This window comes from Egretta garzetta, unplaced genomic scaffold, assembly GCF_000687185.1.
Source record: "Egretta garzetta isolate BGI_Z169 unplaced genomic scaffold, ASM68718v1 scaffold309, whole genome shotgun sequence".
In the NCBI taxonomy this organism is placed as follows: Eukaryota; Metazoa; Chordata; class Aves; order Pelecaniformes; family Ardeidae; genus Egretta; species Egretta garzetta.
This window is the reverse complement of record NW_009260764.1, coordinates 128,593-153,023: the sequence shown is the minus strand read 5'-3', so window position 1 is coordinate 153,023 and position 24,431 is coordinate 128,593. Positions and strand designations below refer to the sequence as shown.

The window sequence follows — 24,431 nt, the reverse complement described above, 5'->3', positions numbered from 1 at the left end:
CCTTCAGGATGCTGGTGGCCAGCAGATTGGTTTTCTGCTGGGAAGCTGTGGTATCGCTTTGGCCCTCACCACTGAAGTTTGTCTGAAAGGGCTTCCAAAAACCCAAAATGGAGAAATTGTGCAGTTTAAAGGTTAGATCGGTTATACACTTGCTTTTGATTGTACTTTTGCTATAGCTGAACTGTCTAAAAGTGGTTGTCAGAAGTCTGAATGCATTTTGGGGGGTGCAAAGTGAGCAGCTTTTCTGATAGCCTCATTTAACTCATGTTGTTGGTTTTATGCATATGGTGTAGATTGACCCGTGTGTCTGACAGAATTGCTTTGTTGTTCTGGAAGTCGCAGTGAATCCACCTCACAAGCCAGGGTTTGTCCTCAGATCCCTTCAGTGGCGTTTGGCAGGTTCCAAAGCGGTTTTATTAATGATACAACAAGCTATACTTAGAAATGCTGCAGGGATCTTTCCTGAGCAGAGGAAGTGCCTTGTTGCCCACTGAACTCCCTGATGAGAAACAAGATGAGCCTTCTGGCTAGTGGCTTGGCTTGGCTTGGTATTTTGCTTGTGTGACTGAACTTGGACAAATGATGGGGTTTTAGTGTGTTCTTGCAGAATATATATCCCTCAATAAAGAAACTGATATTAATATTCTACTTTAATTTTGGCTCTAGGTTGGCCCAGACTCAAATGGGTTGTGACAGATTCAAAATATCTCTCCAAATCTCCTAAGGATTGGCAGCCCAACATCTCGGCTGCAGGAACTGAGCCAGCGTATATTGAGGTAAGTAGTGAATGGGGAATAGAGAGCAGTTTCCGTGAGCTGAATTTAATGTTCTAATCACCAGAGAGATAATACTTTCACCTCACTGCCTTAAACTTCCCAGTTTCTAGCCACTGAAACAAGTCTTTCACTGTGCGCAACCTGCTGTGAAGCTTATTTTAGTTTTGAATATCTTTGTGGCCTTGAGCGCTGCTCAAAATGAAGTGGAGAACACTCCTCTTGTTCCAGAAAGCTAGTAACTGAGACAACTGAGCTCTCAGATAGTGTACTTGGTAATGCAGATTTCTGAAACCGCTTAAGCCAACAGCATTTCAAATTTTCTGTTCTTCCTAGCAGAGCTCATTTTCATTTGTACACCTCAGTGAGGCAACTTGTAGGAATTGCAGTGGTTTAAGTAGTAACAAGTAATTTCACTATTCTAAAATAAAGAATTGGCTTTTCAGTTTGCTTACGGGAGCAGGAGGAGATCCTGTGGGAAGCAGTAAGAGTGAAATAAACACAAATACATTGAATTTCCACCTTTACCTTGTATCTCTCTGGAGTTACTTGAACGTGTTTGCTACCTGAATAACTACATTTTCTGTAGTGAACCTTGCTGATACATTTCTACAAGCAGGCACTTTTTTGAATATGTCTCAGTAGCTTTAGAGGAACAAAACTTTGTTTAATTTGGATTCTGTGATTTAATTTCCTCCACATGTGGGATCCAGAGTCACACCCTGACTTTTTTTCCTCTTCTGTAGTACAAGACGAGCAAAGAGGGCAGTGTTATGGGTGTTACAGTGTCTCGGATCGCCATGCTGTCTCACTGTCAAGCCTTGTCTCAGGCCTGCAACTATTCTGAAGGTAGGTGATGTCACAGAAACATCAAAGGAACGAAGGCTCAGCGACATCCTTTTCAGTGGTTGCCTCTCAAACAGCTGTCTACGAGTAACCAATACACAATAGTGTCTACTTAAAAAAGAAAAGAAAAAAAAAAAAGAAAAAAAGAAAAAGAAGAAACTGCAAATTAATTCTCCCCCAAAACTGAAGACTATCTGTAATCTTTTCCATCCAAAACGATGCCCTTTTCATTGCCATAGTGAAGAGGAATAAGAAGTGGGATTTGCATCATGTCTAGAAAGTGAACAAGTCTGCTCTGATGAATCAAAAGGGGAGCAGATGAATCAGAAGTGGAGCATTTTCCAACGAGCTTGAGTCTTCCTCTCGCTGTACTGATTGCCCATTAAAATGTCTTTCCAAACTTTTGTTTTTGATGGTGTAAACATCAAAGCACCTCTTGCATAAACTGGTTCTGTACCAGTCGCATGAGGCTTTTTGGCCAACCCAGAAATGGAGATTGGAAATTGCTGGGGGGAGTACAGAGAGTTCTGCTATAAGGTGTGGTTTTAGTCTGGTCTACCTTGTACATCAAGCTAATTTATGTGTCCATGACTGAAACTTCTTATTTTTAGAGCTGCATGTCGTAAGTACTTTAAAGTGCAGAGTTTGTCTTTTGGAAGCCCTCATTTTAATTTCCATTGCTTCTGGGAGTCAGCGCTTGAATGATGTTCTCTACTCTCTTCCCCTGCTGCTGCTCATGCATAATGAGGTTAAGACCCTTTCTGTTCTGCTGATGTACGTTACAGGCTGGAATGTAATTTCCTTGCAACTTTCTGGGATGTGTTCCTTCTCTTAAATTGATGTTCAGTTGTGTTACTTTGCATAACAAGGAGCTCCGACGAGCAAAACGTATAATCAGACAAACAAGGCTCTGCTCTTGCTCGCTGCATGTGTACCTTTTGGAGCAGATCTGACAGATTCAAATGGCAGATTCAAACGTATGCAGATTCCAGCATAAACAACGGTCACAGCTGCCCTGGCACATTTCACTTCAAAACTACAACTTTCTTTTCCCAGGTGAAACGATAGTGAATGTTTTGGATTTTAAGAAGGATGCAGGGTTGTGGCATGGCATTCTAACGGTGAGTTGAGCCTGTAAGGACTTTGTGAAGCATTTCATAACTCTTTAATTGCAACATTTGAGGAGATGGTTGAGGACCATTACCTATGAAACCAACCATTTCTCTCCCTGCTAGATCTGCAATTCTCTGGAGGAAGGGTAGAAGCATCCTCAGTAAAATTCTGTGAATTCATGGTGGGGTAGGGGCTGATGGGGAGTCAGGGTGACTCCTATTTCTGCTTCATGATATTTTTTGTGAGCCCTTTTCTAAAAATATTTTTCTACTTTTCAGAATGTAATGAACAAACTGCATACTATCAGTGTGCCCTATTCGGTGATGAAAACCTGTCCACTCTCATGGGTGCAGAGGGTCCATACTCACAAAGGTACCTGTGTATGTTCCACAACTTTAGCTTGAAGTTCTCGGGATAAATGAGTGAGAGGCATTAAAATCTCAAACGCTTTAGAGTCTGTCTTCTTGCTCTTCCGTGACAAATCACAAGGGCCAAAACTCTAATTTATTTCTAAATATGCACAAAGTCCTAATGCCACGTGAATGTCAGCGAACTTGATGGGGACCTCGTGACCTGTGTACCTGAAGCCCAGTGCCTTTTATGAGGCCAAGAAAATAGTTGAGCACAGCAAGATCCATTGATCCCCAGTCCTCACCGAGAACGTTCAGATGATGATAATGATTTATGCGCTTTGGAGGAGGGGCTGCAATAGTGACAGACCCTGGCTCAGGTGGTGGGCAAATGGCCTGTGTGCCACAGCAGATGCTATTGTATGTTGGGGTTTGCTGTTACTGCAGGCTCAATTAATTGCTTGCTTTAGTGAGAATTTTCTCATTTGGGAGTGTTGGAGTGTGTATTCATGTGAAAATGACTCATAGAAAGCTTGTATTTGTCCTTACGTGGAGGTTTTTTTTTGTGTTGTTTTGCAGCAAAAGTTGCTTTAGTCAAGTGTCGAGACTTGCACTGGGCCATGATGGCCCATCGAGACCAAAGAGACGTCAGTTTGAGTTCTCTACGCATGCTGATTGTAACTGATGGTGCAAATCCTTGTGAGTATGCACATCCTGCTGTTTTCAGGAGAGAGGTTTCTCAGCTAGTTGTCTCAAAGGCTCAAGCTTAACTCCTTTTGTAGCTACTGCTAAGATTATTTCAGTTAGGGCAGCTGTCTAGTAACACAGAGCTGTGGGCTGTGGTACTGGAGCACCAGGGCAAGGGGGTTTCTATGCTTTCATCCTTTGAGTGTGAGTTGTGAAAGATACTGCAAAGTAAGAAACAGGAATGTTGAATGGGAGCTCTTGTGTGTAAAGCAGAATTCTGGTAGACACAGAGATAGGGGTTTAAAATTGCTCACAGGGGATAGGGTAAAGACTTTTAAGAAGAACTCTGAAGGGGAAAAAATCCCCAGACAAATCTATGAGGAATGCTGTCCGTGAAAAGGCTTAAAGAATGCTTGTCTAGATGGCACCAACTGGAAGGGATATTTAGAATACCATTAGACCTGTTTTGATCATGCATGCTGCATGGAAAGAGACCCTACACATGTGTACTAACTGTTGGAGGTTTGGAGTGTATTTCAAGCCTGTTCTTGTACCGTGAGCGTGTAGCAACTCTGTGGCAAATTGGGGGAGGAAAGGAGACTTGTTCAAGAGAATGCGCCGGTTCCCAAGTCACATTCAGTAGGCACTTGAGCTTCTTTGTGGCCAGTATCTTGGAAGATGCTACCTGGAGTTTTTAGAAGTGATACAGTATATATCCTCTGCAATATATACTTTATTTATACTGCAATATAAATACACTGCACTTAGTTCTAGATTATTTTACAGACAATTTTTCAAATTATGTAAAGTCATAGCAGCCTATTTTCTTTCTTTCCAGGGTCTGTTTCCTCATGCGATGCCTTCCTGAGCTTGTTTCAGAGCCATGGGCTTAAACCAGAGGCAATCTGTCCATGTGCCACATCTCCAGAAGCGATGACTATTGCAATACGGAGGTAATGGGCGTGCAGCGTTGCAGTCTTATTTGCTAGATTAAGTGATCCAGGCTGAGGTTTGTTTACACATCGCTTGGTCGTAGTTGACTTAAGCGTATAATAAGCTCCGCTGACATTTACTGTGTGTGCTCAGGTATTCAAGTAGCTAAGTTGTTAAATATTTCTCCTAAGATACGAGTGCTTTTTTTTCCTCTGAGATATGTGACAGCTCAATGGTGCCTGTAAGAACTGTGCACTGCTTTTTCCTACTCTTGATTTACCCAGCTAGTGTGGTATTCTTGAATCTGAGTTTAACTTTGATATCACTTTGGACAGTCACTTTTATAGTCTGTTTCTGTCCGTTGCTGCCTGCTGTAACAAATAGCCCCGTAATCATTGGGCCTGGGAGCTGGCGTTTAACACGGGGTAAGCTAAAGAGCTGGAAGAAGAGTTGCATTTGCCCAAGAATATGGTTTCTTACTTATTGATCAGCAATCAAAGAAGAGAGACTGAAATATGCCTATTTCTGTTGCTGTGATACCTTCATCTATAAGTCTAATAATAGCCTGTATGCCTGATTTAGTGTATTGATTTGGTGTCCTTCAAAGGCCTGGGGTCCCCGGGGCACCTTTGCCTGGAAGAGCCATCTTGTCCATGAACGGGCTGAGTTTTGGTGTGATTCGTGTCAACACTGAAGATAAGAACTCCGCTCTTACTGTCCAGGACGTTGGCCATGTGATGCCAGGAGGTAAAAATGTATAGGAGTCCTCTATAAAACCTTTTTGCGAATGGTCTGGAATGTTTTAGAAAAAGAACCGGTCAATGTTCTCTGCCGTGTTCAGCCTCAGCGCTGGGGGAGGTCAGGCAGTCCCCATGCTGTGCTGTCATGTCTGTCACGGTTAAATGGGTCATTTCTTATACGAGGCAAATCTTGGGGACTGTTTTAACACTACGTAATTCTTCCTAGGAATGATGTGTATAGTGAAACCTGACGGGCCGCCTCAGCTCTGTAGAACAGATGAGATTGGTGAAATCTGCGTTAGCTCCAGAGCAGGAGGAATGATGTACTACGGGCTGACAGGGGTGACAAAGAATACGTTTGAGGTATGTATAGTAGAATGCATCTTTCTTTCCCCGTTTCCTCTGTAGCCTTGTATATAATACCTTGGTTTTGTAACTTCAGTGTTAATGTTTTTTAAAAAGGTACACTGGAAAACTCATTACAGTTAGATATATTCAGCGTTCCCCTTTCACAAAGGTCTCCCACAGTGCTAAAACAATGACTGTACCAAGGTTTCCCTCCCCTTCTCATCACTTCACTTGCACGTAGTGCAATTCTTGATGTGGGGAATGTTTTTCTGTCCTTGGGCAAATCCACTTTGCCTCCAATGTCCTCCCTTCTGGGACTGGGGTTGGACTAGATGACCTCTGGGGGTCCCTTCCAACCCAAAACATTCTATGATTCTGTGTTTCTGTTGCAGGTTATCCCTGTGAACTCGGCTGGCTCTCCAGTGGGTGAGGTGCCGTTTGTCCGTTCCGGCTTGCTGGGGTTTGTTGGACCTGTACGTAATAGAGTTTTTGAGCTTAAATTGCTCTATTCTTTTGTTCATGCTAACAGCCTTAGATGTTTAAAAGAAAAGCATTTGGGTACAGAAGTGTGTAAGGCAGCTGGCTGTGGATGAGGCAGTAGGAGCCCTTACTTTTCCATCCTGTTGTCATGCCTTACTGTGCTGCTTGTTACATTTTTAGATTTGCTAATTCTTCCAAAACCAAGTGTACAAAGCTTTTTGTATGGCAGTTCCGCTATGCGCGCTGGAGTGCCTTGTCTCACTGAGTGGCTAGCATGCTTCTCCTGGTTTAGTCATAAATGATGTAATTTAAAGAGAAAGAAAACGTGCTTTATACAAACACCAGCCATCTAGCCGTAGTTATGATATACACAAGTCATCAAAGACGTTTGAATATCTGCTTTGAGTAAGGTACTCACTGCTACCTTTTTATCTTTCAGGGCAGTTTGGTGTTTGTGGTTGGAAAAATGGATGGATTGCTGACAGTGAGCGGACGCAGACATAATGCCGATGACATTGTAGCAACTGGGTTGGCAGTAGAGTCAATAAAAACAGTTTACAGAGGAAGGTCAGCAAAATAAACCTTGCCCCTCCCCATAAGCTTCTGCATGGAATATAGTGGAACAGGATCGTTAGTGTGGCCTTCAGTTTCTCTTCAGTAACTAGTTTCTTTGGGTAGCTCAGTTAAAGTGAATATGGTTTTGGTTCAGACAGTAATTGGCCTGATCCTGCCCAACACGGGCGTTTTCCCCACTATCCTGTCTGGCTTTTCCTCAAGCCTGTGTACGTTAGGGGAAGGAATCAAGTAACAAGATAAGTCAGCCACATGGAGAATTTAATTCTCTGTCTCTGTAGAATTTCTATGGTAGTTAGCTGCTGGCTGATGCTCTGCGGCAAGGAAGAGTTTCATTAATGTTCAAAGATCCTTAATTGTGTTTAGCAGTTGTAGATATAATTTCCTAGATCCTCAGGCAGGGTTGGAGCCCATGTCTTTAGGACTTAACAGGAGACTTTAAACCCCCTACGCCATGCAAATACTTTTAACGCTTTTATTGCATTGGTGATTTGCCACAGGTTGGAACAGAAATGTGATAGCAGGTTGAGAGGGCAGGGGACGATGCTATGTAGAAATTTCATCAGAAGGTGGAATTAATCCTTTATGTACTTCACAAAGTCTTTCCTTTTTGACTCAATTTTAATTGCCTAATATTTTTTCTCTGTCTTTGCACGGTGGGGTTTTTTTTGAGAGTTCTGTCTTTAGCCTGTTTCCTTGGCTCCCTATTCCCAAGGAGTAAAACTGGAATTTGTGCCAATACGGCTCTCCCCTTTCCCTTAGGATTGCTGTGTTCTCCGTATCTGTCTTCTATGATGAGAGGATTGTGGTGGGTGCGAGTGGATGAGTCGGGTGCTGCAGGTGAGCCCACTTGCATACGTGGACAAGGTGCCTTTGTGCAGTTTTTCGGTGTGTGGGCAGAGAAGAATTTCCATCAGCACACCGAGATGGAAAGAGCACAGGTTCATGATCCCTCTTGGCACAAGGTGTTTTCACAGGGTCACAAGCTGGGTACATCTGCTGTGTACAAGCTGTTCTGTTATGTCCTGAAGGTCCTGGGAAAGTGGCTGCAACACAGAACAGCGTAGACTCTGATGAAGTGGTCGCTAGCAAGATGGCTGGGTAGAGAAGCACAGTTGCCTCTCAGCACTGCAAAGCAGATCCAGTGCTCAAGCTTGTAGTTCTTTTAGTTCTGCTTTTAGTCTTGGATCGTGCTGGTGCTCCAAGTTATGCTTTAAAGCCACCCTTATCTTTGGAGATTCATTTTCAGCAGGGAGACAGTAAGCAGAGAAAGGTTAAGACAGCTGAATGAGTGTAGGCCTAAGAAAGTAGAATGAGTAGCAGATATTTACGTTGATTGCTGCCTGCATTGCATGTATGTCATTCTTGGGAATGATGTTTCAGGCTGTGAAGTATGCAAACTGAGGAGAAAAATCAGGGAAGTACCTGGTGGTCTGAATAATGTATTAGGTGCCTGAATGCTGAGGCGGACAAAAAGGAAACAGAGTGTGGTGGTTCAGAGGAGGCAGATGGATAAACTCCTAAGATCAAAATCATATGATTCATCAAGCAACTGTGTATATTTTGGGATTTTGGTTATGAAGGATTTAAAAATGGATTTCTTGTATATTAAATGAACTATAAAGGCAGGGATGTTAACAAGCACTTGACTCTAGCCATAGGGCTCGCTGATGTTAGAGGTGAAATGGAATAATAGTGACTGCCTCGCTCCCCAATACCTTGTAACTGCAGGGACTTGTCTTGCAGTATGTCAGTGCAGCCAGTAACAGCAGACTGTCTCCAGCAGCACCTAGAATTCAAGCGACCATCTTTCCTTTCTCTAGGCAATTGACAGCATTCATCAAGTGGGTGTATATTGCCTTGCTCTCGTGCCAGCCAATACATTGCCAAAAACTCCGTTGGGAGGGATCCATATCTCTCAAACTAAACAGCACTTTCTGGAGGGCTCTCTGCATCCGTGCAACATCCTCATGTGCCCACACACGTGTGTGACGAACTTGCCAAAACCCAGGCAGAAACAACCAGGTAAGGCGAGCCCCTTTTCTTTAACGTTCATAAACTGAAGTTCGCAATCCCAGACCTAGGAAGCTGTGTGATGCCTCCAATACGGAGTGTCCTACCTGCTGGGGACCAGAGCTTGTCTTGTGCCCTGTGGCTGGGGCGTGTTTGAGGCCTCTCTGCATGTCTCAGGAATTGTGATTCCTACCTTTGCGTTGGGATTCTCTCTACCGAATAGGAGACTAGCAATGCCTTCCGAACTCTATCAGTGAGGTTTCGCTCCCTCTCTTCTTGTACCCACGCCCAGGAGCTGTGGGATCCTACAGGGCGTCTGTGTACCTTTGCTGTCCTGCAGATTGCAGTTCTAGGCCAGCTCCTTCCCATATGCATTAAAAGTCCAGATTTCACGTGGTTGTTCTTTATCAACAGGCGTTGGCCCTGCCTCTGTGATGGTGGGGAACCTGGTTGCTGGGAAGCGTATTGCTCAAGCCTCTGGGAGAGATCTTGGTCAAATAGAAGACAATGATTTAGTTAAAAAGGTAAATCCGTATTTGTTACAGCTAGAGAGCGGGAAAAGAATTTCCCCTACAGCTGAATGCAAAGCAGCAATGTGAAGTGGGCTTAAGTACTGCCTCTGAAGTAGAAGCACTGGTATTTAAGTACTGCCTTTTTGTTTCAGCACCAGTTCCTGACAGAGGTATTACAGTGGAGAGCTCAAGCAACTCCTGACCACCCACTCTTCCTTCTATTAAATGCCAAGGTACAGTCAGTGCTGAGTTGTTGGGGTTTTTTAAGGTCAACGGCATGTTTTTCAGTGCAAGTTGGAGACTGTTTAAAATCTTGCCCATTCCAGTGTCCTCTGTTTAGTCTCTGTATTGGATTTTACCCATAGATTTATAACTTTAAAATTTGAACCTTTGAGCCTCTAGGTCACTTCATCTAAATGACTGTCATGGTTCAATGCTTCATTTTAAAACTGAACGTGTTTGTAGGTCCCACTGGTTCCTGTATCATTTAATGGTGTATCCCTGTTGAGTATATTCTGGCAAGGTTCTGGTGCAAGAAGACCTGAACTGACTCCCTGGAAGGTAGAATTCTCTAGAGCAGATCTAACTCCATCTCTGTCTTTTTGATATCGTAGTCGATAAATGGCTCATGGAATGCCAGCAGCCTATAGGTATAGATAACTAATAGCTATAGACTGATGCTAGCAAGCAAGTTTGGTTTGGTTTTATTTTGCAGCAGCAGCCATTTTACTGACACATGTGTTGTGCCAGGCCTTGTTTAGAGCATTTTTGTCTCCTTTCAAGGGAACCACTGTATGCACAGCCACCTGCCTTCAGTTGCACAAAAAAGCTGAGAGAATTGCGTCAGTTCTGTGTGACAAAGGACATCTCAATGCAGGAGACAATGTGGTGCTTCTTTATCCTCCTGGTAAGCAAGTTTTAATAATGACTGTATCCCACTGCGGAACGGCAGCATAGTCTTTCTTTGAAACCTCACTGAGTTCTGGAAATATAGGACAGAGAATTGAAACAAAGATACCTTGGAGACTGTGTAACTCACTGATCTAGTTTTGACTCAAGAGGGCTGTCCTAATGTCTTGCAGTATCAGGACTCGAACTTTGATTCTCTGGAGTCTTTGAAAAGCAAGTTCATGCCTTCTCACTCCTGGCTAGATCTTGCTGCGTCATGATGTTTAGAATAAAAACTTCAAAGACTTCTGTGGTTATCAAAGATCCTCTGGTATGATATGTTCACTGCCAAGTTATTAGAAAGTTGTGACCGCACTACATGTGCTGGAGGATTGCGCTCGTCACCTGACCAGAGACTCCTCAGCTCCTGGTCTGTTCGAATCTTGTTTGTCTGAAGTCACGTTGCCGGCTGGCAGCTTTTCATCCAGGGAAAGCACGTCGTTTGCTATGAGAAATGGCAGGGTGGCTTCTGGTAGTGACTGGTGCCATCGCCTTCAGCCGTGCAGAAAACGGGCACTTCAGCTGAGCCCGGGTGCCTCTTCTCCAGCAGCAGGCTGGGAGCAGCGGGAAGCGCGGTCTGCCTGCTGTGGCTGGTAGCACGCAGCTTCATCACTTGGCGCGTGTCAGACGCTCACTGCTAGGGAGAGGTGCTCTCTGGTGTGTGTACTTCTTGTCCTGCCAGACAATTCTGGTTTGTCCTGACTGACTTTTGACTCATTTGACACTTGCAGCATTTTTTTCCTGTGAGATGGATATGGTTTTCTGTGTGTGGTCAGTCTTCTCTACTTTCCCAGTCCCCTATCCCAAGCTTTCTTAGCTTCCTTGTTGTGCTGCCCTTGGTGTTTGAACTGTTTGTGTTGCACATCTGTGCTGTGGACGTGACTAGTGTGTGTACCTTCTTCTAACGGAAACTGTGACTGATGCTTGGAGAAAAAGTACTCGGGGGAAAGGCTGGTGTCGCCAGGGTGTCCATCCACCAGTGTCCTACACTACAGCCTATCGTGTCCTTGCAGGCATTGAGCTAATCACCGCGTTCTATGGCTGTTTGTATGCTGGCTGCATCCCCGTGACCGTGAGACCACCTCATGCTCAGAGCCTCACTGCTACTCTGCCCACTGTGCGAATGATCGTGGAAGTGAGTAACGGGGCTGTAGCTGAGAGCATGGCTGGAGCACTCTTGCTTCGGCCTCTCAGACTCGAGGGGTTAACACAGCTGTCCAAACTCCCATGCTGTTTACGTGGCAGCAGTGATTGAAGCACATCTGAGAACTGAAGGACAGCGTATTAACTCCAAACACAAGCGAGAACCACCTCTCCTTACGTGGCGAGACCAAACAGGTGGTTTATGAGAGATACTAACGTGATGCTAGCACTTCAAATTTCTCAGTGACACTCGTTACTGCTGGGCAAGTGCAGATCATGCCAGGAGTTACTTTCCAAGCCCAGTGAGCAGGAAAGGATGCCTCCCCATTATAACCATGGGGAGAAAGCTGGATGTAGGCTGTGTAATGTTCTCACCAGCTCTACAGGTCCTGATGTGGTTCTTTGCATTTTAGCCTGCGTTGGGGACTTTAGTGAAGGAAGAGTAGAGAGCAGTGTTGCAAAAGCCAACGAAATTAATGCAAGTTTGTTAGGGGAAGCTGGCTACAGATGGTAAAATACACGCTTGAACATCAAATCTTCCAGTGACAGTGCCACTGGGTCATGCTTTTGTCTTTCGTTTTTTAGTAAGTGTTTATCTTTCTAGGTGAGCAAAGCTGCCTGTATTCTCACAACCCAGACCTTAATGAGACTACTGAAATCCAGAGAGGCAGCTGCTGCTGTAGATGTGAAAACCTGGCCAACCATCATTGACACAGGTGCGGTCCACGGGCTAAAAGACTTTGTGAAGTTCTGCGTTGGCGTTACCATTGACTTCCAAAGGGACTGTCACCCATTTCAGATGCGAACTAGATGGTTCTCAAGAATTTGTTTGAATATTTAGAAAAACAATCCAAGATATAAACTAGGTCTGACCTTGTTTACTGACATCTCTCTTCCGCGTTTGTTGAGCTATGCATGGAAAAGAATTTTCCTGAAAAGCCGTGTTGCAGACAACTGTTAATTTCCTTAAGACAAGAGCGAGTTGGTCTCTTCTCCCTTTTCCTGAGAATGTTTTCTACATGGGAACTTCGGGAAGGATCTTGTCATACACTAGTCTGCCTCTTTTGGGAAGAGAATTAACAAAGTTTTATTGTGCACCTCAGGCTTCTTGAAAGTTGCATTCTCCTTTCACATACCAGTTCAGTAATCAAAAATTAACCTGGTGTGTTCCTTTCTTGTACAGATGACTTGCCCAGGAAGCGGCTCTCTCAGATCTATAAACCACCTACGCCTGAAATGTTAGCGTATCTAGATTTTAGTGTTTCCACAACAGGCATGCTTACAGGAGTAAAGGTACAGTAAAATGGTTTTAGAAGACATGGGTTTGGGTGTCTTGTCTCTGGCTGATATTCTCAACCACTTCTCCCCTCGACCTTTGCCAAAGCTGGCTCTTGTAGCTTAAATAAAGACTGCGCTTTTCTTCTGCTAAAGCTATGGATTTGCTGCGGACAACGCAGTGTGCCTCTGTGCTGAAGAATTAGTTCTGCAGTGTAGGGAGACGGGTCTCTACAGTGGGCATCAGGAATTCTGCTGCTGCCTCCCACTGGAGAGCTGCCTGTTGGGAGAGCAGTGAGCGATGCGAGCAGCATAGCTGTGAGTTTCTGCTTTCCCCCCACCAAGAGCAGAATAGGAATGCAGTTGGCAGAGAAGAGGATAAGAAACTAAAAATGGAAAGCCTTAGACTGTCGTTAATGATCAGCTATGTCTGGAGTCCGGGATGCCTAGAGCTCGTAAGCAATAGCTATTGGTATGACTATTTCTGGTTTACTATGGCTCAGAGGGTTCTGCAGTGCCCTGCCTCTACTATGGAAGATAAAGGATGAAGAAATGTAGTTTATAGAGAAGTGTTATCAAGGCAAACCTATCTTTATTCTTACCTACCTGTCCTGATGAAGTCCTGTTCTGATGTCCTTGAATTTCAGCACAGTTTCTCTGTCTCTTGTGTTGTAGATGTCCCACGCAGCAGTGAGTGGCCTTTGCAGGGCAATCAAGCTTCAGTGCGAGCTCTACTCCTCTCGGCAGATCGCAATTTGTCTCGACCCCTATTGTGGACTAGGTTTTGTGCTCTGGTGCCTTTGCAGGTATGACTTCTGAGGGCGAAAAGGAAAAGATTAACTCTCGGTTGGTTAGAAACGGGAAGTGGCAGTCCACGTCTTTATCGGTTGTAATTACAGGCAGATATGTTGCCGTTACCAAAATGACGACTTTACAGTAAGGGAAGAATTTGTCTTTGAACTGACAATAGTATGTTCCCTCTTCCTGCAGATTAGCAAGACATTATCCTATCTTGATTATGCGTATTTGTGCTGCCAAACATTACTGGCTCCAGAAAGTTTCTCTTGCCTTTCTTCCTCGATTATACGTTGCAGTAAGGGAGTTTTTCATTCTGTAAGCTGTGTAGTTGAGCCAGTTCTCGTCCTTCACGCTGACAGTGCTTGTGCACGTTCGTGTGTGCATAAATTGTTATTCTTGTACAGTAAGTTGTATTTTTAAAACTATGCTGCTACAGAAGGTGGGCATTGGAGCTATTACCAGTTTGCCTCAGATGCAGTCCTACAACCTGCTTTTGGTCTATCAGGAATGTAACATGAAAATACAGTAAATAGTAATTTAAAGATAACTACATGCTACACAAAAATGGTTTTTTTTCCTTAACATTCTTTACAGTGTGTATTCTGGACACCAGTCAATTTTAATTCCTCCTATGGAGCTGGAATCCAATCTTTTTCTCTGGTTATCTACTGTCAGCCAGTATAAAATAAGGGACACTTTCTGTTCCTATTCAGTCATGGAACTGTGCACAAAGGGACTTGGAAACCAAGTTGAAATGTTAAAGGTAAGAAATGTTTCCTGAATGTTATGTTACATAAATTAAGGAAACTGTGGTAGCAAAGCAAAGTGATAGGACTGTTAAATACAACAGTTTTCCTGGTGCCCAAGTCCCCAGTCCACAGCTTGCTCAAAAAGCAAAAGCAACAAAAAATATTTGCGGCCCCAGGGAACGAAAAGGATCGAAATCGTGTTGCAGCGTAGGTAGCACGTTGCCAGTGAGTGTCAGAGACTGCTGGGCAAGCCCTAAAGCGAGAGGATGCCAGCAGCAGGATGCTATGCAGAAGAATTGCTTATATAACAGTCTGCAGTGAAGGCTCAGACCAGCACATGATGTAAAGCACACGTTAGGCGATTTGCTAAATAGAGGTGTTTTCTCCTTGGAGATGAGAGGAAGGCAAAAAAAAAAATAGCTACATAAAACGCCTGAGGTTGCTTTTTGCATGGGGTTTACTGAAATATCATACTCCATCTATGAGATGAAGGGTCAGTCTTGTTCTGTCGGTGGCAGGGTTCTGAAGGTGTCTGCTGTCTTGTGCATCACCAGTTAAACAGAACAACACTCAGGTTCAAACTGGCTGGCGCTGTTCAGTGCGTTCGTGGTCGTGTCTAGCAATAATAATGGATTCTGGTCCCAGTTTTGTTGAAGACATGGTGTAATCCCAGTAAATGACTTTGCTCTCACTTGATTTGGTTTCCATCTATATAAATAGTGAATAACAGATGTAATCTCGGCTGAAAAGCACTGCAGAAGCACGTGATGCTACGTTCTGTAGCAGAGGAAGCAGCACTGTTAATGCACATTTTGCTCCAGCAGTGTTTCTAGGCCCTGGTCAGACATGTTTTATAGAAGCTGGAAAGAGGAAATAACTTGAGTACAAGAACAGGGTTTGTCCTGCACTTCTTGAGTGGTTTCTTTGGGATTCCAGGGATAAAAAGCAAACGTCACTTCCTGTGAAGGGACAGATCTTGGTGCAGTGTGGCAGAGGCGATTTAACATGTACAGTCCTTTGCGCTCATTTGCATCTTTTCCAGGCACGAGGAATTAATCTGTCCTGTGTCCGGACTTGTGTGGTAGTTGCAGAGGAGAGGCCGCGAGTTTCTCTCACTCATTCCTTCTCCAAACTCTTCAAAGACATTGGCCTGTCGTCTCGTGCTGTAAGCACCACCTTTGGCTCAAGAGTCAACGTTGCTATCTGTTTACAGGTAACGCGAGTGCTTTCTAGTCCATGTGTGTCACTGGCATCAGATTTCCAGACTCCGTTATATTCCGAATGGGCAAACTTCCTAATCTGCACAGAGCGTTGTTAGTTTGGCCCAACATCTGCTTTGCAGAGAAGAGCTAGCACAAGATTTAAGCAGCTTCTCTTGTTTTCAGCTGCCAGATTATCATAGAACCATAGAATGGTTTGGGTTGGAAGGGACCCCTAGAGGTCCTTATATCACGATGCTCCAGACGACTGAAACATGACATGAGAGAACTGTTTATTTCCATGCAAACAATGACTAGTTGCCCCAGGGCTGATAGCTGAGAGTGCTTGGGCTGCCTCCATGGCAGCTCCCCCCTCCCTGGAGATGCATCCCACACTGGTGTTACACTTGGTATAGAGCAAATGGGCTGTTTACTCAAGTGTTTCCCTTAGTGCCACTGCAAAGGTGGGGAAATGTGAATATGAACTTTTCTGCCCGTAAGAAACCCCTGGAAACGTTTAGGAGCTCAGGCAGAAGTTACCCTGACTTCTGTAGATGCATTAATTTATTTTCTTTTTGAAATGTTAACTCTTCAGGGAACATCTGGGCCTGATCCCACCACCGTGTACGTAGATCTGAAATCCTTGAGACATGACAGGTACAGTAAGTTTACTTAACCTTATTTAATAACTCTCTGTAAAACGCTGTCACGTTACTGAGCTGTCAGACCTCTCAGTAGATCTCAGCTGTTTTTTCCCCTGACAATGTTTTCTTTCCCTTCAGAGTACGTCTAGTGGAAAGGGGAGCCCCACAAAGCCTGTTGCTTTCAGAATCTGGGAAGGTAATTTCCTGTTATCGCCTGACACGGCGTGCAGCGTCTGGTGACGCCCCGTTTGTTTTTATGCCCCTCGTGACGTAGATGTGTAGCTAGGAAAGGTAGTCCTGCGGCATGGCGTCAGAAGAGGTGATAGCTGGTTACGCTGTTCCTCGGGAAAGTGAGTTTGATTTCTAATAAAGTAGCTGTTAAATTAGGAGCTTGCTTTGCAGAAACAATTGGGAGAATTGGCTGTCTCTGCAGTAAATGAACCGTACCACACGTGTCTGCTGTCTGCCCTATCCTTGAAATCGGCATGCATTTGAGATTCACTGCAGCTCTTGCTCCCTCCTTTAAATAGATTAACAAAAAGATGTTTCCCGGTAGTTTTTAACATCGAATTCTCCAAAATCAAGGTCCAGCAACATCTACAGGCCTAGAACCCCTTACCTCTGTGGCTCTTGAGTCACGAAATACATTCACACCATGAGCGTGCGTCAGTGTACGTGTCCCAACATGTTTTATGTCTAATTTCTGTGGGTGAACGCGTGCCCTTCTGGAGGTAAATGAACAGCTTTGGTATTTCAGTTGTGTGTGAAGATCATTCACAGACGGATTACGTATTTCTTCTTGTGATCTTTAGATTTTACCTGGCGTCAAAGTAGTCATTGTTAATCCTGAGACGAAAGGGCCTCTTGGAGATTCTCATCTTGGGGAGGTAAGCGCAGGTTTTGCTATTTGGGTAGCTTCTCCCGTTGGCTGCTCCCTGAGCTATATATTCTCTCTGCTCGATGATGTAAGTTGCTGGGTGACAGTTTGTGAGTGGTAATACTTGGGGCCTTTTTAAGCTGAATTCTTGCTGGAGTGTTCAGAATTTGGGTGTGTTATTTTACTGTCAATTTTAAAGAAAAAGAAAGCCTGCTGGAAAGGAAGGCTTATTCCACTCTAAAGCCTGCATAACTGGCTTGCAAATAATCTAATTTATGTTTTGCTTTCCTTATCTTGATTATGCACCAGCATGTTTGATCTGTGTTGATAGATTATTATCAGTTTTTGGACTCCACATGTTATAAAAATCCACAGTTCATTTACTCAGTTAACCCTCAGCTTACAGTTACCAGGAGAGTAGACCTGCAAGACGCATTTTTAAGATTCTGCAGGGTATTTGGAGGTTTGAGCTAAATGCAAAACAGTTCTGGATCTGGAAAATCTTAGAGAAGAAGAGAACCTTCTTGCTCCAGTTTACTACCTGCTTCATTTTAATGTTCGGCAGATGCTCTGGTGTTGTAGTGCGTGAATCTGACTGGTTTTCCGCTTCCTGTACAGATTTGGGTTAACAGCCCCCACACGGCCAGCGGCTACTACACGATCTATGACAATGAAACCCTTCAGGCTGATCACTTCAACACCCGTCTGAGCTTTGGCGATGCTGCTCAGACGCTTTGGGCTCGGACTGGATACCTTGGTTTTGTTCGTCGGACAGAGCTCACAGCTGCCAGCGGAGGTACGGCAGAAATTAGTCTTTTATCCTTTAAATGAAGACGAAGAGTTTTCCTTCGTACTCTGCAGCGAATAAGCCCTGATCCACGTATCTGGATACAAGAGACGCCTTGTTGTATCTAAATTCCATTTATTGTCTGCCGTTTCCTGTTTTCGTAGTATGCGCACGCTTCACCTCCCATCTCTCCTCTCTAGAGCGCCACGATGCACTGTATGTTGTTGGAGCGCTGGATGAGACTTTGGAACTGCGGGGACTGCGTTACCACCCGATCGACATTGAGACTTCTGTATCTCGAACGCACAGAAGCATCGCTGAATGGTAAAACAGCCGTGAAACGGGAATTCTTCCTAACCTAGCTGCAACGTAGCACTGTTTATGCAAAGATGCAGGGTTCGATAGAAAAAAAAAAAAATACCTAAGGCAAATTCAGATACTATTTTTTTGCGTTACCATCAGCAAGTCATGCACCTCATTTCCCATCTGTAGATCAGAATAATACTGGCCTGGCTGACTCAGTGTTTTCTCTCGAGCCTTAATTCAAAATAGAAATGATGATTTCCTGCTCTGTGGTGTAAAGAACCATTTATATTTGCGTCGGCGAAAGCAGCACTGAGTTCCTATGTCGCACTAGGTAGTACTGGGGTGTGTTTGAGCTGATCCTTGACACGTCGGGACTAGGTCTTGGAGTCAGGTCAGTTGGAAATGAGGCCCAAAGCAGGCAGTAACCTCCATCTAAGGATACTGTGAACTTTGGGTCATTGTGTTTGTAAAATAACTGGGTTTTCCACTTGGGTTTTTTTTTTTTGTTTGTTTGTTTGTTTTAACTTTCAGTGCTGTATTCACATGGACCAACTTGCTCGTGGTTGTTGTGGAGCTGTGTGGCTGTGAACAGGAAGCCCTGGATTTAGTGCCGCTCGTTACCAACGTGGTCCTGGAAGAACATTACCTAATTGTGGGAGTGGTGGTGGTAGTGGATCCCGGAGTTATTCCTATCAATTCCAGAGGAGAGAAACAACGAATGCATCTCCGCGACAGTTTTCTGGCTGATCAGTTAGACCCCATATACGTAGCCTATAACATGTAACGTCTGTGGGGGGAGCGATGTTCAGAAACTTTGCGGGACCACTAAATGACAAAGGGTGGCAAGAGAAATGAAGCTGGTGAAAATTACTAATACTTGATCTAAAGTTTGAGATTGCTGCCATATTCCCTTCATCTCATCCTGAGGTATTAAGATCGCGCTAACTCCCAACGGACAAGAGGAGATGTGGTAGACAATGGAAAACCTTTGTAACAGTTTACTGAAACATTAGCTTTATAGAAAATGCAAAGTTGACAAGTGTGTGAGCTACAAAATCCCTAAGGCCTTTACAGTAGTGTTACTTTTTTCATCTGTTGTACATATTTGTATTTTTATCTAATACTGGTTTAGGATTCTATAAGGGGAGGGTTTATTTAGTTAAGATAATAAACGATTAAGAAAAGGGTTGTCAGAGTTCTGCAGTTCCCTACTCTGTAATGTAATTGCATCTGTACTGTAGCTACTCATTCCATGGGATCACACAACTTATTTAAAATTGTGCCATGACCAAATCAATAACTTACGGAATCTAAGAGTTACTTATTCATATAGATATTTCTTGAATTTAAAAAGAATTTTGCCTCTATTTTAAATATGTAAATATTATTATACATAATTCACTTAGATAGAAAATTAACTTGGATAATGATGACAGCTGAAGGTAGACATTTTTAAGGACAAGTAACTTTTGTGGTCCTTAGCATAATTACATTTGGTTAGACAACTCATGGAGATGCACAGACCTTTCACAAGTTTTGTTATTTCAGTGTGTAGTCCTTTATTGCTGGCCAGAAGTGTGTCCTAGCATGTAGGAACCTACGATTTTAAGGCACATCTTTCTAAAAGAGGCTGAATTTAAACAGTAACGCGGAATTTGGTAGAAATGGCAGTGCAAGTCCAGAACGCTTAACTGAAATGATGCGCCTGAGTGGCAGCCTCTGCCTCCACCCCCTGTGACACCTTGTGTTTAAAGGGGGGAAAAAAAAAAAATCCTTTGGCTTGATGCACAGTTGAATTCACTGCTTGTGCAATTCCATCATTATTCCATTCAGTTCCCTCCAGGTAGAGCAGGAAATACTGTAAACAGGCTTTAATGGAAGCTGGGAGGCAACAACGCAGTTTTCCTTGAAGCGTTCACTAGAAAGAATTGGGTAATTCTGGGGTTTGAGTTGAATGCAATTTTTTCTTTTACAGGAGGAGGCACAAAAATGAGATGACAGCAATTCTGGTAAAGACATCATTAAATAACTTTGTGAAAATTACTATCCCAGCTCTCAAAATACCGTGTCAGTTCTCCCATTAGTAAGTGTAAAGGAACAGAAGCCTTAGGGGGGTAGCGGGTGTAAGCTCTCGCTGTGAGGAAGCAGTTGCACACCAGGCCGAGGGAGAGACAGGGTTTAAGCTTTGACTCAAAATTGCCTTTCTTTCATCTAATACTTAGTGACCTTTTAAGAACAATTAAATTCCTATGGGTGTTAAGAAAATACGATTGTGGAAGCAACGAGAGCTGATACCAGATACTGCAACAGGGTTTTTTTGAGTCAGTGTAAATAAACTTGTTATTATAATGTTCCAGATTACCTCATTCAAAGCTTTTAGGCAGTTTTTCAAAGGTTTATGGTATGAACTCTGAAGATCCTGTGGCAGTTACTGGAGCAGAACCCAGTGTATCCATAAGCAGACCCCAGTTTTGTCCTTGAAGCGCTCCCGATGCGTCCTGTTCTTCACTGAAGAGTGTTCAAATTCGGATAAGAAGTTCCGAATGCTATTTTTGAAAACTATTTGGTGGGGGAACAGATTTAGAAACTAGAAGTTGCTCTGGCAAGTCTAGACCTAAGAGTTCTTTGAAAATGCTTCAGTTTACAGGTGCACATCTTTGAACCATTTCTTCTTCTGTCTCTACCACAGCAGTGAGACACCACCGCAGGCGCCGTTTTCACCGTATGGTGCCGCTGCCTGGGTGTGAAGGCTTCTGTCAGCAGTAAGGGTGCTGCCTGGGTTCTTACCACGTGCGTCCTAAAGCACCTGCGCGTGAAGTCTTTAATACATTTAGTTTTAACAAATTGAGAGTGAGGAGAGCGACAGGCGTAACTGTGACTGAGACGGTTGGTGCTGCAGCTTCGTTAGCGTGTACCGTGCGCAGGAGTTGTTCTCCCTTCTCAGCCAGCAAAGTCTCGTTACTGCTCGTTACCCGTCACTTCTTCACGTTTTCTTGCACAGCAAAGTCACTTGCAGCGCAGCTTCACTTCGTTGTTGCCCATTTCAGAAGAAATTCTGATGGTCTTGACGTTTTTCTTACTCAAATTAAAGCTTTAGATGAATTGTTTCAACAAATTCTTTATTTGTCCATTGAAGTGGATTTTAAGTGCAATTCTAGGATTGTCTTTTCTTTTGACTCGCGATTTTTCAGAAATAGAAAAATGCAGGTGTTAATTTGATCCAAGATCCCCAGTATGTGGCAGATGGACTTTCTGAAATGCCAGGTTTGAATGACGTACTGGATTATTTTGGTTTTTCCCCTCCATGCTTTTCCTTTGGCTAGGTGTATTGATAGTTTCTTATGATTTGGGGGTTTATCTTGCAAGTTGATAGCGTGGTCTTAATCTTCGTTCTGGCATGTTACGTTTCTCTGTGGTGAACTGTAAGGTTACAGTCCTGCCCACGGAATGAGGTGGCATTCCATTCTCGGTGGCCAGTAAGCCGCACGCAGCAGCTGGCCAGTTTTGACTTCATTGAATGCTTTTGTCGCCGTTCGGCACGGCGGAGAGCAGGGTGCTGGAGGGGAGGGAAGAATGGAGCTGTGAATCTGGAAACCCCGATTCCTAACTCCAGCCCTGCTCCTGACTTGCCACAAGACCTTCACGAGGTCACTTTGCTCCTTCAGTTTCTTCATCTGTAGATGAGGGCGTTAGCTAATCCTTACAACATCCCTGTGAGGTCACTAACTGTACAGCACTAAGTGCTACGTGGTTTTCATTGCTTTAGCCTCTTTGAGGTTGGGGTCAGTTTGTTCTTCCAAACTGATAAACGATTACTTGGTTGTCGTGGGACCGTTTTGCTTTACAACGGTGGCTTCGGATCTTCCCATACGAGACCAAACCGAGACGCGTAACTTCACAAAGTTGGCAGGGCCGCTGGCGGTGCACGTTCAGGTTCAGAGCCGGACGCTTTTCCGTAACGGCTGAACCGAGTGGCGAGTCCCAAGGAGCAGAGTCCCCAGTGCCGGGTTGACTCCGCGGCTCAGCCAGCTGCAGAAGGCAAATCCCTTCCTACCCGTTGTCCCTCAGATCCCAAGCTGACAGCTGCAGTGAAACGAAAAACTAGGAAGTCTTAACACTTTGAACTAAAATATTTTGTATGTCTGACTGTTTACGGATATTCCCCGAGCAAGATACGTGGCTACAGGTAATGTCAAGTCCTGTTATGTTAAAATTTGCACTGCATTTCGGATTCAAATAAGTGTAATTAAGATGTGTCATACTAACTGTCCTAAAAATAAGGTTGTAAAAACGAGATCAATTTTAGCCCTAAATGCCGTTTTCCTTTAATTTCTGTCAACCTATTTACCACTGTCAAATTCAGACTACAGCATTATGTAATTATGTATAAAGTTTTTATTTATTTAAAATTAGATTAGATAACACATTTTTAAATTTAACACCTGGCTGGACAGTGTTCCATTAACGCATTGATTGTGTTTCCTTTGTCTTGTGTTAATAAATATTGATGCCTGATTGCTTGCTTTAGTTCTCCATCTGCTGGTTTTCCGAAGGGGGTTTTTTTTGGGGGGTGGGGCGGTGGTTTGGTTTGGGTTTTTTGTTAAGGAAGCAAACATTGATCAGCTTTTTTTCCTGGTGAAAGGGAGAATTTGTAAGGATTTTTACAAATAGGTTACGTCACTTGTGTGTAGGAATGCAGGAGACCTGAAGCCGTGAAGAGCCGAGCTCCCTCCCCTGCCGGGGCTGGACAGAGTTGGCTTGTACCCAGAGAGTACCGAGCCCACTCGCTGAGGAGGTCCTAGGCGTGGTTTTAAGCGTGACCTACCTAGATTTAAGATTTTAGTCTAGTATCAGATAGGCTTTATTCAGTTTTGGTTAGGATTTGGGACTGGCATGTTCATTTTGAACTGGAGTCCAGCGAGAGAGGTGCAGACCCTCAAAGCTTTGCGATTGCCAGCGAGGTGTGCGGAGCTCCGTCCTGGGAGGGCCGAGGGCGACCGCGCAGGGCGTCGTGTGAGCTGGCCAAACAGAAGGCGGGCTGGTGTTGGAGACCGAATGCTGCACAGTCTCTGCTGTCCAAAACTGTGGAGTTTGTATGAAGGTTGATTTTTAAATATTCATAAATGTTGAGATACAGTTTAGTACCAGAGAGGATGCAATTAATACAGTAATTGACAGCAGCTCCCGTCTGTGCGGGAACCTATTAATAGTTCTGTGTTTCTGGTGTAGAATATACTTGGACACGTTATTTCCTACAAATGATGAGTAGCAATTTTAACCATGGTTTCTTTTAAAAACACTTCATCTTCAGTAAATCTGCCCTGTATTTTAAAATTATTTGCTTAATACTGGGAAAACCCCTTTAAAAAAAAAAAACAACAAACACCTAACTTTGAATCGTTGTATTGACAAAGTAAATTGAAATAGCCAATAAATCTTTCCATGAATACATTTGGAATTGAGTGACCAAATTACCCAGCTGTCTGAAGATTCTTGGTCTCGTTGTCACAGCTCCAGCCCAGGCCCCTTCTCTGGTATCGGAACCTCTGCTGGTGTGAGCTGGGAAGAAAAACCTTGAGGGTGTTGAAGCTTTTCGGCGGTGGCTGTGGAAGGTCTCGTCTCGCCAGGGGAGCAGAAAGCACACGCGGGGGGTGTTGGGAGCCAATCGTTCATCTGCTAACGTTGATTAGTTTGACTCTACGGAGATGAAGGGCTGGGCCAGAACTAGGGGGGCTTCAGGTAAGTAAAACAAAAAGAAAACTGTGAAGACTGCAAACAAAATAATGCCAGTTCGGTGTAGCAGCACAAAAAAAAAAGTAAGGATGTCACTCTAAAGCTTTGCTCGAGCCCCTTTCTAAGATAATCTTTCACAGTTTGGGTTAGGACAGCAGGCAGGAGATGCTAAAAATGACGGGGAAAGGTTTGCATTTACCTGGAGGGTGCGAGTGCTCCGGTAAATCCTCGCTCTCCCTGTGGAGACGGGGGGAGGGGGGGGGGGCCCCCCAGGGCTGCTGCTTGCCCCCCCCGCCTGGGAGGAACCGCAGCCAAAATCCTCCCCGCTCCCTTCATGTTTGACCTTTGTTCCGTCTAAAGCAGTCGCTGTGCGATGCCTGAAATGCCTTTTCACTAATACAGCTGTTCTAAAGATTAAAAATAAAAGCGAAGCGGCTGGAGGCGACGAACAACTGCCCCGCCCCTGCGCGAGGGCCGGAACGGGCCTTTGGCGGGGGTAAAAGCCACCCCCGCTGCGCTTTTCGCCACTGGCCGGCGCTTTGTTTTACCCCCGCGTCCCGGTTGAGGATAAAGGGAAATAATTGTGTTTTTCCTGGCGGCGATG

General features: G+C 44.2%; 1 protein-coding gene across 1 annotated transcript in view; it reads left to right on the top strand.

Annotated features, from left to right (window-relative positions):
* DIP2B (disco interacting protein 2 homolog B) overlaps window positions 1-22,189 on the top strand; it is a 61,885-nt gene extending 39,696 nt beyond the window's left edge. Inside the window, 29 exon segments of the mRNA XM_009646108.2 lie at window positions 8-131; window positions 667-776; window positions 1,520-1,622; window positions 2,676-2,740; window positions 3,011-3,104; window positions 3,662-3,781; window positions 4,608-4,722; window positions 5,310-5,449; window positions 5,669-5,805; window positions 6,183-6,263; window positions 6,710-6,837; window positions 7,606-7,658; window positions 7,661-7,683; window positions 8,667-8,868; window positions 9,271-9,380; window positions 9,521-9,601; window positions 10,152-10,275; window positions 11,330-11,451; window positions 12,064-12,175; window positions 12,643-12,752; window positions 13,410-13,540; window positions 14,127-14,295; window positions 15,324-15,494; window positions 16,076-16,137; window positions 16,263-16,320; window positions 16,937-17,011; window positions 17,620-17,797; window positions 17,989-18,112; window positions 18,626-22,189. Coding sequence (XP_009644403.1) covers window positions 8-131; window positions 667-776; window positions 1,520-1,622; window positions 2,676-2,740; window positions 3,011-3,104; window positions 3,662-3,781; window positions 4,608-4,722; window positions 5,310-5,449; window positions 5,669-5,805; window positions 6,183-6,263; window positions 6,710-6,837; window positions 7,606-7,658; window positions 7,661-7,683; window positions 8,667-8,868; window positions 9,271-9,380; window positions 9,521-9,601; window positions 10,152-10,275; window positions 11,330-11,451; window positions 12,064-12,175; window positions 12,643-12,752; window positions 13,410-13,540; window positions 14,127-14,295; window positions 15,324-15,494; window positions 16,076-16,137; window positions 16,263-16,320; window positions 16,937-17,011; window positions 17,620-17,797; window positions 17,989-18,112; window positions 18,626-18,878 — 3,375 coding nt within the window. The 3' untranslated portion in view covers window positions 18,879-22,189.
* The last annotated feature ends 2,242 nt before the right edge of the window (window positions 22,190-24,431 follow it).